This window comes from Schistocerca serialis, chromosome 5 (genome assembly GCF_023864345.2).
Source record: "Schistocerca serialis cubense isolate TAMUIC-IGC-003099 chromosome 5, iqSchSeri2.2, whole genome shotgun sequence".
Lineage (NCBI taxonomy): Eukaryota > Metazoa > Arthropoda > Insecta > Orthoptera > Acrididae > Schistocerca > Schistocerca serialis.
In genome coordinates, this window is record NC_064642.1 from 733,165,878 (window position 1) to 733,180,037 (window position 14,160).

A 14,160-nucleotide genomic window follows, 5' to 3' on the forward strand; every position below is an offset into this window, starting at 1 on the left:
TTTGAGAAGTTACGTTTAGTGTCAGGGGCCTCCTAAATTTTGTAGAAAATCAGAAATGGCTTTCACTCGTGGTGAGATTATTGCTTTGGTGGAGAGGAGGGCAGAGAGGAGGTGGTATCATCCTCTATGAGCTAATTTCTCCAAGCCTGCCCCACTGTTTTAGACACTTGAAGAAACAGAGTTTTAGCAGTTGAGTTATCACAGTCGATAGAGAAGCTCAAATTACGTCGAGTCAGTCAACTAGTAGCACATAAAATGCAATGCTTTACTCAAATCAAGCAATGGAAAATCCAGGATGGAATGTAACAATATGGCAGTGTAGTTTCAGTTGCCTGATACTGCAGTCGCGTTTGTGTGTGTGTGTGTGTGTGTGTGTGTGTGTGTGTGTGCGTCTACGTCTATTGTCGACAAAGGCCTTAGTGGCTCAGAGCTTTATTTGTGACAGACTTTTTGTTGTACCTGTCTGCGACTCAGCATTTTTGTAATATTGTTACAATGCTTTACTCAATATTAATTAATAAAAGTGTGAACACAAATACGTCGGTAACTTTCAAAGTATACTCCTTTGACAAAATCCTATTGCATACATATACGCCTTACAACAGGTACCATTTTATAGTAAATTTAGTTTTGTTAGAACAAAATCTATGGGAAAGTGCGGTGGAACATTGCATTAGCAGCCAGGGGCCAGTGAGTGCGGTCTGTCGAAATTTGGGTGAAGACAATGACCATGCGATAGTATTGTGAGGCAGGCTAGCCTTTAATGGTATAACTTAATAGTGTAGCGCTAATGTACACTGCAAGACAGGTGATGCCTCAATTATGTTTCCAGTGGTTTTGCTGAGTACATGACCAGGATCGGCGCACTGAGACAACAAGTGCACTGTAATCTGATAAGATAGATAAATCTTGGATTTGTATCACAGTCCAGGACGCAGGAGCCACGCCAGCCGAAGAGGCGACACAGAGCCACCAGCCACAGTCGCAGGTTCGAGTTTCCACCGGGATAGCAGCTTACTGCACTAAGTCTGTACACTGCACTTGTGGCCAGCAGAGCAGCCATCCTGGTGATCCACTCCTGCAGCAGACGGACTAGCCAGTGGGTCACATCCCGGATACAGCAGCCACCTTCTGACAATGCGGTAAGCACATCTCTTGCCACTCTTCTTGGCCACTTGGGTACAATAATTCATCGTAGAAGGACAACGCCTGCAAGATTCTCGTAGGCACCGGTGATATCGGTACTGTGGCACATGCAGCATAGCCGTGGGCCTGTTATCGAATGCAGACGTCAGTAAACCAGGGTGCCAACATGTCTTTCTGCCAGCTGGATGACGCTAGCCACTTGCTGACTGACCACCAGCCCACTCGGGCGGGAGGGGGGGGGGGGGGGGCAAGAGCGTGAACGCCTCCCCACCACACCGCAGAACCAATGTATAAGCTGGAAATAAAGTGTTAATGAACACAGCCGCTTTTTCCTGGGTCTCACAGGATTGCCATCCAGTCTCACTCCTCAGTCAGCCAGCCCTCTCACAACATGCAAATCCCAGGCTCAGAAATAGTGGTGTCAGATGTACTGATGTCGCCTTCACTGGGCCTCCACACATCCTGGACCCCGATCTGCAGAATCAGCATGGCGTGGCAGGGTGAGTGGAGCAACTGTTACTTTCTATATGTGTGGCAGGGATGGGATGTAAGAAGGAGTATCATCAAGACATGGGGGTTACTTTGCTTAGACCAGACAAACAGGCAGATGTGCCTGAATTTCGTGGCAGCGGCAAAGGGCATTATTTAAAACCTGTGAGGTGTTCACAGTGTAGTCTGCTTGGGCATTCCACACAGTCTTTATCTGTAACTTGTTTCATGTGTCATCGTCTTGGACATCTTGTGAAGCCGTGTAGAGAATCTAGATGGTTGATGATAAGGCACAAGATGAACTGGTTTCTTTTTTTCAGTTGGTAGTTATTTGTATTTGTATTGTGTATGAATGAAGGATAAAGTTATTGCAATGTGGAGTCAGAGACGCAGGTTGTTCCTGGGCTGGAGGCAGTTCAGACATTGGTTAATGAGGTAGCGAAACGGAGAGTGAAAATACGGTCGTCTGAGGACGTGATGCTCATGGAAGATCTGATAACATCAGCGAGTATTAGTGGTTGGTCCGACAACCATTTATTGCAGGTACCAAAGCTTCTTTTAACAGGAGATGCAAAGATCTTTGTTAGATGCACGTAAGAGTTGAACAATGAAGATACGGTCGAGCAGTTCAGAAAGGGGCTTCTGCAGAGGTGTAAGAAACAGAACAGCGATTCATTTGGGAACAGATGAGCGCTATTACTAATATGCAGAGGAATTTGTAGGAAGTTTTGCTGAGAGAATAAATAAAGTGAATGTACAAACATATGAACAGACTCAGAGTGATGAAGTAAATAAAGTTTTACTGCAGGAGGCCAAGCAGAGGACGCATTGATGCTTCCATATGGGATTTATTACCAGATATGTCAAGGGGCTGCACACAGGGGCGCCTAAGGATCTTCACTCAGCTGTGAGATCAGCAATGGAGTGTGAGGACTCTGATGTGTCGATAGGTATTATGGGTAAGTGTGGTGTATTCCCTGCAAATTTGAAGGCTTACAATTGTGGGCATGTTCAGCAGTGCCACCAATGATGGTGGAAAAGGGGTGATATAGTTTATCAACAACATTATGGTAATGATAGTAGGGGTGGACAGGAGGTAAGCAAGCAGCTGATAACTGCAAGAGGGAATCCGTAGTCTTTCTTAAGGTTTTCCCATTAACATTAGATGCAACACGTACTTATGCAAAGGTGGAATGTGCAATGGTGGATGCGATGAACGGAGCGAAATAAAAGATTTTATTAGACACATGGACACAATTGTCAGCAGCCAGTAGGGCCTTGTGGGTTGTAGGTGATGGAACCCACCATGCTATGTGTGGGGGATAATGGTATAAGGCCACTGGGTTGAAGAAGTCAGGCTTAAGCAATGCATAGAAGTAGTGCCTCATGTAAGCAAGGGTTACAGGATGATCCGGAGATTATGTTACCTGCATCAACATCATTCCATGATTGACATTTAGTGATGTGTGGTGAAACTTAGTGGGAAGACATTCCACTTATGGAAAGTCGTTGGCAATGTAGATCTGTCTTGAGGTGCATCCATGGTAACGGGCAATGTGATTAAACCGAATACAAATCTGTAAAAGCTTGATTCACATGTAGTAGCAGGAAGTCACTTTGGGTGAGCGTGTAGCCACCCGATACGTTGTGCATGGGATAATGTATTAGAGTCAGTGAGTTGTTTGGTTAAATGGAGTATTGTATGTATGCGGGAGAAGGAGAGTCGGAATACTATAAATATTGACAGTTATGGTGCCAAATAAGTAAAGTTGACAGAAGGAGATGTTGATAGCAAACGTGGAAATTTTGGAGAGGGGGACTGATGCACAGAAGGTGTAAGCCATAAACAGCTACAGAATGCCTCTAAGACTGCATTACACTGATGGAGGAGTTTTAGTTCGAATTTGAGGATTTCTTTTTTCCTCATAATCCATTGCCTGCAAAGCCTGTTACCTTATACAGAATTCAGACAGAAAATGAAGCACCACCGTACTACAAACGATACAATATACCTCGCCATTTGCAACACACTCTGGATGAGTTTATTGACCATTTGTTTGGGTTGAAGCTCCATCAGCGTCAGCATTATCTTGGCAATATAACTGTGTTCTCAAGGGACGTGGAAGAACACAGACAACGTCTGAGAGAAGTATTTAAGAGGTTGCAGGCTGCATCATATAGAGACGTGTCATTATGTTAGAGGAAGCAAGATACTTACCCCCTTTGATTAGTAGAGATGGGGTGAGAATGGATGCAAGACTGATACAGGCAGTGCAAGATTTACCAGTGTCAAAGACAAGTAAAAAGCTATTGTCAGTTTTATTATAGAAAATTTGTAAATGGATTCACTGATATAGTGCGGTCACTCTTGCAGCTGTTCAAAAAGGGTGTGACATTTGTGCAGATGGTGCAATGAAAGGGAATGTTTTTAGGAGCTGGAGAGAGTTTCGAAATTGAGTCCAGTGTTGGCGTCCCCAAATTTTCAGACAAAGGTCCTGTGATGCATAAATCATGCTCTGGCGTGTGTTCTGAGTCATAAGATCATCAGTGAGGAACACGCAATTGCTTTTGCATCAAGACAAGATAATATTCATATGACCCGAGAAATTATTCGAACATGCAGAGAGAATGCTTCACTTTATATATGTAGTGAGGTATTTTTTGTGTTACCTTTACAGGAGGAAGTGAAGTTTAAGGTGGTGACCGATCATGCTGCTCCAAAATGTTTTATTTGGCTGAAAGACCCATCCAGCAGACTAACAAAATGGGTGCTAAGGCTCAGCGGATTTCACAAACGAGGAAATAAACATGGGAATTCATTTGCATTAAACAAGAAATAACAGTAGTGCAAATACTGAGTCAGACCCTTGCTGGATGGCCAGTGGTGCAGAATGCTGACAGCGCAGGAAGCAACCACAGTTGAGTATGTTTGACACTCTGTTGTGCAAGGTAAAAATCCGCAGGACGAACAGGGCCAAAAGGGGGCTGTCAGTTACACTCAAACACATGTAACTTTATTTAGTTGTCCAAAAAATACAGCGAAAATTTTTGAGCTTAGTTATCGGCTGAATAGGCCACACTACCTTATGCCTTAAGGGCCCAAGCACTTAAACTGAAAAACGGCTGAAAGCCATTAACTTAAAATTCAGATTCAGAATATTTAGAAGGCAGAATGCCTCAAGTAAATAAGTTCTATAACTTGGCTGAAGGCCCAACAAATCTAACGCTTGCAAAGCAATCAAGTTTAATATAAGGACGGCCGAAGGCCCATGAATTAAGATTGCTGGTAAACTTAATTTTTAAAAACACAAGGCAGAGGGTCTTACCTTCAATTAGGCAGAAGGTCCCACACAGTCTGATACTTGAAAGACAGACTATAATTTAAAAACGGCTGAAAGTCGAAGACTTAAAACAACTAAAATAATTTTTAGTAGGCAGAAGGCCCAAAGCTTTATCTTTAAACAATATTTTACACAGGCTGAAAGCACAAACAATCTAAGATTTAACAAGTAAGGAATTTAAATTTTAAAGTGGCTGAAGGCCCAAAGCTTTATCCAAAAAATATTTTTAAAGAGGCTGAAGGCCAGAACAATGCAAGACTTGACAAGTGAGGTACTTTCAGTTTTAAATTGGATGGAGGCCCAAGTGGCCAAGAAGAGTGGCAAGAGATGTGCTTACCGCATTGTCAGAAGGTGGCTGCTGTATCCGGGATGTGACCCACTGGCTAGTCCGTCTGCTGCAGGAGTGGATCACCAGGATGGCTGCTCTGCTGGCCACAAGTGCAGTGTACAGACTTAGTGCAGTAAGCTGCTATCCCGGTGGAAACTCGAACCTGCGACTGTGGCTGGTGGCTCTGTGTCGCCTCTTCGGCTGGCGTGGCTCCTGCGTCCTGGACTGTGATACAAATCCAAGATTTATCTATCTTATCAGATTACAGTGCACTTGTTGTCTCAGTGCGCCGATCCTGGTCATGTACTCAGCAAAACCACTGGAAACATAATTGAGGCATCACCTGTCTTGCAGTGTACATTAGCGCTACACTATTAAGTTATACCATTAAAGGCTAGCCTGCCTCACAATACTATCGCATGGTCATTGTCTTCACCCAAATTTCGACAGACCGCACTCACTGGCCCCTGGCTGCTAATGCAATGTTCCACCGCACTTTCCCATAGATTTTGTTCTAACAAAACTAAATTTACTATAAAATGGTACCTGTTGTAAGGCGTATATGTATGCAATAGGATTTTGTCAAAGGAGTATACTTTGAAAGTTACCGACGTATTTGTGTTCACACTTTTATTAATTAATATTGAGTAAAGCATTGTAACAATATTACAAAAATGCTGAGTCGCAGACAGGTACAACAAAAAGTCTGTCACAAATAAAGCTCTGAGCCACTAAGGCCTTTGTCGACAATAGACGTAGACGCACACACACACACACACACACACACACACACACACACAAACGCGACTGCAGTATCAGGCAACTGAAACTACACTGCCATATTGTTACATTCCATCCTGGATTTTCCATTGCTTGATTTGAGTAAAGCATTGCATTTTATGTGCTACTAGTTGACTGACTCGACGTAATTTGAGCTTCTCTATCGACTGTGATAACTCAACTGCTAAAACTCTGTTTCTTCAAGTGTCTAAAACAGTGGGGCAGGCTTGGAGAAATTAGCTCATAGAGGATGATACCACCTCCTCTCTGCCCTCCTCTCCACCAAAGCAATAATCTCACCACGAGTGAAAGCCATTTCTGATTTTCTACAAAATTTAGGAGGCCCCTGACACTAAACGTAACTTCTCAAAATGGAACAAACAGCAATAATTTGAGTCACTAGGTGACCAATACAAGCAAAAATATTGGTATGAGAAGTGACGAACAGTTTCAAGTAATTTGATGTCGTATACGTAACTGTCTGTAAAATTACGTCAGAATTAACTTTAAGTACGTGAAAATTTTGGGTATCGTGGTCAAATGGCTTTCAGTCTGAAACATTGGATTCCATGTCAATCGACTTTTTAAGTCGATGTTCGGGCGATGTAAAATGAATGGTGACTCAAAGGGAATTATATTGTCCCCTCTAAATGCCCCAGTGTACTCTTACAGATCCGGCAGTACCTCTCAGACCTGGCATCGAACTATCCCAGCTTGGTGACGGTGCAGTCCATAGGCCAGACGTACGAGGGCCGGCCCATCGATATGATCCAGGTGTCGTCTGGAACTGGCGCCAACGGCTCCGCACCAGTGATCCTGGTGGACGCGGGCATCCATGCCCGCGAGTGGATCGCGCCTGCAGCAGCTCTCTACGTCATCCAGCAGCTGGTCGAGAACGCGACGCAGAGCGCCCTCGCGGACAGCATCGACTGGCACATCATACCGGTGCTCAACCCTGATGGATACGAGTACACCTTCACAACGGTAATGTACCGGTAGGGCCGGTGTAGCTCTCTGCTTAACAGTCATCATGAACATACACTACCTGACAGAAAATTATAGTGAACTACGCAGAATGGGAAGACGAGGTGGAAAGGAACTTCTTTAAATTGATCTAAACTTGTAAATACTTTGACATGTCCTATATCCTTGTAAAAATAGATCTATGGATGATTAAAGCTACTACTATAACATATTCAGATGGACTGTGGTATTATTTCAGTGATTATAAAATCGATTGAGATTTGCAAAGAAGTTGGGCAGTATGAGCCCACTTGTGAGGAGAGAGGCCGTTGCTTACGGCATGGATGCGTGCCCCGATTCCGTTGGGAAGGGCATCATGAAGCGGCTGTTTGCCCTTCTGGCTCACAACTGTTGTAAGTGGTTACTGGTATCCTGGACACAGGCACTGGGACTGAGCTGATGCCACACATGCTCTACTGAGGGTCTCACTGATCACTAGTGTGCCCCAACATCACACAGCCATACCGTGGGGCCACGCGTCATGTATGAATGAACATTGTTCAGCTTCGAAATGGTATGATGATAATGTCATGTGAGAAAAAGCACGTGATACGAGACGTGGTGTCACAATTATTTTTGTTTCTACTAATTTTTTCTATTACTTCTCATTATTGTTTGACTGTCACTAAATCTGATTATGACACATCGAAACCCATCTCTTAGTTTATCTAAGGTGCACCACCTTAGATAGGTGATGTGGACAAGTGCGAGGTGGCCCGTATCATTTATACACTGGCGGAAAAATAATTCAGCACCAAGATGGAACTATGTCACATGCACCATACTTGGCACGTGTGTTTCTATATGTGAAAGATTATGTCTATTCACATTTGGCAGCAGTCGCATAAGAGTGCCACTAAGAGGATGCAAAGCTGGTAGGCTAAGAAAGAAACTCAGTAACGGTCATGAACATTAATTACCTTTGAGAGTGGATGCTGTGAGTTAATATTAGTCGAGAATGCCTTTATGGCAACAAAGACGCAGTCATCGACACCTCACTGAGTTTGAACGAGGTCGTTTTTTTTGGTCATCAGTCTACTGACTGGTTTGATGCGGCTCGCCACGAATTCCTTTCCTGTGCTAACCTCTTCATCTCAGAGTAGCACTTGCAACCTACGTCCTCAATTATTTGCTTGACATATTCCAATCTCTGTCTTCCTCTACAGTTCTTGCCCTCTACTGCTCCCTCTAGTACCATGGAAGTCATTCCCTCATGTCTTAGCAGATGTCCTATCATCCTGTCCCTTCTCCTTATCAGTGTTTTCCACATATTCCTTTCCTCTCCGATTCTGCGTAGAACCTCCTCATTCCTTACCTTATCATTCCACCTAATTTTCAACATTCATCTATAGCACCACATCTCAAATGCTTCGATTCTCTTCTGTTCCGGTTTTCCCACAGTCCATGTTTCACTACCATACAATGCTGTACTCCAGACGTACATCCTCAGAAATTTCTTCCTCAAATTAAGGCCGGTATTTGATATTAGTAGACTTCTCTTGGACAGAAATGCCTTTTTTCCCTTAACGAGTCTGCTTTTGATGTCCTCCTTGCTCCGTCCGTCATTGCTTATTTTACTGCCTAGGTAGCAGAATTCCTTAACCTCAATGACTTCGTGACCATCAATCCTGATGTTAAGTTTCTCGCTGTTCTCATTTCTACTACTTCTCATCACCTTCGTCTTTCTCCGATTTACTCTCAAACCATACTGTGTACTCATTAGACTGTTCATTCCGTTCAGCAGATCATTTAATTCTTCTTCACTTTCATTCAGGATAGTAATGTCATCAGCGAATCGTATCATTGATATCCTTTTACCTTGTATTTCAATTCCACTCCTGAACCTTTCTTTTATTTCCATCATTGCTTCCTCAATGTACAGATTGAAGAGTAGGGGCGAAAGGCTACAGCCTTGTCTTACACCCTTCTTAATACGACCACTTCGTACTTGATCGTCCACTCTTAATATTCCCTCTTGGTTGTTGTACATATTGTATATGACCCGTCTCTCCCTATTGCTTACCCCTACTTTTTTCAGAATCTCGAACAGCTTGCACCATTTTATATTGTCGAACGCTTTTTCCAGGTCGACAAATCCTATGAAAGTGTCTTGATTTTACTTTAGCCTTGCTTCCATTATTAGCCGTAATGTCAGAACTGCCTCTCTCGTCCCTTTACTTTTCCTAAAGCCAAACTGATCGTCACCTAGCGCATTCTCAATTTTCTTCTCCATTCTTCTGTATATTATTCTTGTAAGCAGCTTCAATGCATGAGCTGCTAAGCTGATTGTGCGATAATTCTCGCACTTGTCAGCTCTTGGCGTTTTCGGAATTGAGTGGATGATGCTTTTCCGAAAGTCAGATGATATGTCGCCAGAGTCACATATTCTACACACCAACGTGAATAGTCGTTTTGTTGCCACTTCCACCAATGATTTTAGAAATTCTGATGGGATGTTATCTATCCCTTCTGCCTTATTTGACCGTAAGTCCTCCAAAGCTATTTTTAACTCCCCTATCTATTCTAAATCGACTCCTGTTTCTTCTTCTATCACATCCGCCAAATCTTCACCCTCATAGAGGCTTTCAATGTATTCTTTCCACCTATCTGCTCTCTCCTCTGCATTTAACAGTGGAATTCCCGTTGCACTCTTAATGTTACCACCGTTGCTTTTAATGTCACCAAAGGTTGTTTGGACTTCCCTATATGCTGAGTCTGTCCTTCCGACAATCATATCTTTTTCGATGTCCACATTTTTGCTGCAGCCATTTCGTCTTAGCTTCCCTGCACTTCCTATTTATTTCATTCCTCAGCGACTTGTATTTCTGTATTCCTGATTTTCCCGGAACATGTTTGTACTTCCTCCTTTCATCAATCAACTGAAGTATTTCTTCTGTTACCCATGGTTTCTTCGCAGCTACCTTCTTTTAACCTATGTTTTCCTTCCCAACTTCTGTGATGGCCCTTTTTAGAGATGACAATTCCTCTTCAACTGTACTGCCTACTGCGCTATTCCTTATTGCTGTATCTATAGCATTAGAGAACTTCAAACGTATCTCGTCATTCCTTAGTACTTCCGTATCCCACTTCTTTGCGTATAGATTCTTCCTGTCTAATGTCTTGAACTTCAGCCTGCTCTTCATCACTACTATATTGTGATCTGAGTCTATATCTGCTCCTGGGTACGCCTTACAATCCAGTATCTGATTTCGGAATCTCTGTCTGACCATGATGTAATCTAATTGAAATCTTCCCGTATCTCCCGGCCTTTTCCAAGTATACCTCCTCCTCTTGTGATTCTTGAACAGGGTATTCGCTATTACTAGCTGAAACTTGTTACAGAACTCAATTAGTCTTTCTCCTCTTTCATTCCTTGTCCCAAGCCCATATTCTCCTGTAACCTTTTCTTCTACTCCTTCCCCTACAACTGCATTCCAGTCGCCCATGACTATTAGATTTTGTCCCCCTTTACATACTGCATTACCCTTTCAATATCCTCATACACTTTCTCTATCTGTTCATCTTCAGCTTGCGACGTCGGCATATATACCTGAACTATCGTGGTCGGTGTTGGTCTGCTGTCGATTCTGATTAGAGCAACCCGGTCACTGAACTGTTCACAGTAACACACCCTCTGCCCTACCTTGCTATTCATAAGGAATCCTACACCTTTTATACCATTTTCTGCTGCTGTTGATATTACCCGATACTCATCTGACCAGAAATCCTTGTCTTCCTTCCACTTCACTTCACTGACCCCTACTATATCCAGATTGATCCTTTGAATTTCCCTTTTCAGATTTTCTAGTTTCCCTATCACGTTCAAGCTTCTGACATTCCACGCCCCGACTCGCAGAACGTTATCCTTTCGCTTATTATTTAATATTTTTCTCATGGTAACCTCCCCCTTGGCAGTCCTCTCCCGGAGATCCGAATGGGGGACTATTCCGGAATCTTTTGCCAATGGAGAGATCATCATGACACTTCTTCAATTACAGGCCACATGTCCTGTGGATACACGTTACGTGGCTTTAATGCAGTGGTTTCCATTGCCTTCTGCATCCTCATGTCGTTGATCGTTGCTGATTCTTCTGCCTTTAGGGGCAATTTCCCACCCCTAGGACACGAGAGTGCCCTGAACCTCTATTCGCTCCTCCGCCCTCTTTGATAAGGCCGTTGGCAGAATGAGGCTGACTTCTTATGCCCGAAGTCTTCGGCCGCCAATGCTGATTATTTATCAAAATTTAGGCAGTGGCGGGGATCGAACCCGGACCGAAGACGTTTTTGATTATTTATTTTTTATTTATTTTTTTGCTCTCTCATCTTGTTTGTTTTTGTTCGTTGCATGTGCTCGGGGCGGACGTCGTAAGACATCCATTTTGTTCATTGTTGATCGATTGACTCAGTTTTTTTTATTTCAGAGGGCACGTAACCCTCTGACCGAAAACCCCTAGACCACGAGGTCGTATAGGGGTGCAAAAAGCTGGATGTTGCTTCCTCAAACTGCAGAAAGACTTGACAGGAATATCGTCACTTTACATGATTTCTTGCAGTGATGCTCATGAGAATGTACCGTCGAAAGAAGACCGGGCTCCGGACAGCCATGTGGCACTACTGAGAAGGAAGTCCATCGTGTTCAGCGTGTGGTTCTGGCCCATCGTACTGCAACTGCAGCAATTATTTGTGCAGTGGCTGGTACCACAGTGAGATAACGAACTGTTACAAGTCGGTTACTGTAAGGACGGCTCTCAGCTGACACCCTTTAGCTTGCATTCCACTGACCACAAACCACCGCCATTTGCGACCTGAGTAATGACAAGAGAGCCGAGTGGAGGGCATAGTCGGGGACTGTTGTGCTTTCTGACGAAAACTGGTTTTGCATCGGTGTTGGTTACAAGGAGACCAGTTGAGGGCCTACAGTCTACTTGATTGCCTGATACACACCCGGACCTACACCCGAACTTATGGTCTGGGGTGCGATTTCGTACAACAGCAGGAGCACTCTCTTGGTTACACCACGCACTCTGGCTGCAAATGTGTATGTCAATCTCGTGATTCGCCCTGTCGTGCTGCCTACCATGAACAGCTTTCCAGGGAGTGTTTTCCAACAGAATACCGGACGCCCACATTCCGTTGGTGCAACCCAGCATGCTCTTCAGAGAGTCGACCTATGGCCTTGGCCTACTCGATCACCGGCTCTTCTGCAGTCGAGCGCATATGGGACATCACTGGACGACAACCACATCCAGCATCATCCACAACAAGCATTAACCGTCCCTGTTTTGACCCAACAAGTGCAACAACTATGGAGCTCCATCCCACAAACTGACATCGGGCACCTGCACAACACAATGCAGCACGTTTGTATGCTTGCATTCAACATTCTGGTGGCCACACCAGCTATTAATAGACGAGCATTTCGTGTTTCAATGGCTTATCTCGCGTTTATGTTCACCTGCGATCTTGCAATGTTAATCACTTAAATATGTTACCTAGACAAATCTATTCCGCAATTTTATTACTATACATTAATTATTTTTTCGTGTTGCGTATTTTTTTTCGCCAGTATATATGAGATCCACCCAGTGTTGCATATCTTTCACGAAACAGAAATAAAAGTGTATCACAGTTAAATATCTGTCTTCAGTAATTATAAGACCAAATTTTATGGTGATCGTGGAACGGTTAATGCTAAGATAATCTTCAGTGAAGGATTACCACGGTGAGGCACTAAATGAATGATTGTCCACATCCGTCTTATAGCAGGCACACAGCTCGTTCTACTTACGCCACATTGATGATGGCAGTCATACAGTGAAAATATGGCGAGAAAGAATACTTGGTATTGGTTGCGAAACAACATGGACGCCCCTATTAGTTATTTGAACACCATGAACTTCAGTATTTCTAAGACCAGCACTTAGCGGGAAATAGTTATCTCTCTCATTAACCCCTAATAAACAAGCTGGTCTCTTACGAATATTAATTTCTCTCGACTCTCACAAATGCAACATTAGTTTCAGCAACAAAAATTCAGAGCGACTGCTTCCACCTGAGAGGTCACGATCACCTTGTTCTGGGACTGTGATGGTGTGATTCTCATCGATGTGATGCCAAGAAGCGGTACCGTTAATTCAGAAGCATATGTCAACACACTAACAAAACTCAAGACGCGCTTCTGGCGACTTCAGCACCACAGCAACCCAGGAAATGTTATGCTGCAATGCGTTAACGCTCGGGCCCACACAAGTCTGAGGACTGCTGAATACATCGCAAGACAGGGTTGGACAGTGTTACCCCATCCATCCTACATCCCTGAGATAGCCCTCTCGGCCTTCCACTTGTTTGGGCCATTGAAGGATGCCATTCGTGGAAGACATTTTGAGGAAGATGAGGAGGTGATTCACACAGTCTTGCACGGACTCCGCCATCAGGACAAGGATTTGTACCGACAGGGCATTCAGGCCATTTGTCGTGTCCTGACATAGGTGGGAGAGGGAAAAAGGGGTTGCTGGTCAGTCTACGCTCCCGAGCGGTACAGAGCAGGAGGCAGAAGGACAATTCACAGTGAAGGCATTTGATTGTTTTCTTCTATCTGAGCTAACACTGGTACAGGGGCATTTACTAGAAATGCAGGTGGTGAGACTCGGTAGGGAACTCGTTGTGGAGACTCTTGGACGAACAGGATTTTGAAATAGTTGTTTATTGCAGATAGGACTAACTGATGCAATGGAGGCTACTTCTAGAGTTAGAAAAAGCGCGAATAACACTGTTACAATAGAAGCCAGTGGAGGTCCCAGGAGTGAATGCTAACCACAGTAGCAAACACTAGCAGCAGCTTAAGGCAGCAACTTAGTAGCAAATCAAAACACAATGAACTCCAAGAGAGAGAGACAGCAGACTTACGCGGAGCTGGACCGAGGCTGGAGTCGACGGACGCGGATTCGGCGCCCGGATCGTCTGACTGAGAACTCTGCCGAAATGCAGAATCTAGGGGTTTTAAAGAGTCGCATGGGAGCACTGTTTTTCCCACTTAAAGCCACCCAGCCAATC

At 44.0% G+C, this 14,160-nt stretch overlaps 1 protein-coding gene across 1 annotated transcript in view; it reads left to right on the top strand.

The window, feature by feature from the left end:
- The window catches only part of LOC126482199 (carboxypeptidase B-like), a 139,047-nt gene that overhangs the window by 34,698 nt on the left and 90,189 nt on the right, over positions 1-14,160 (top strand). Inside the window, exon 2 of the mRNA XM_050106177.1 lies at positions 6,757-7,068. Within this exon, the coding sequence (XP_049962134.1) occupies positions 6,757-7,068 (312 nt within the window). The remainder of the gene's footprint in view (positions 1-6,756; positions 7,069-14,160) is intronic.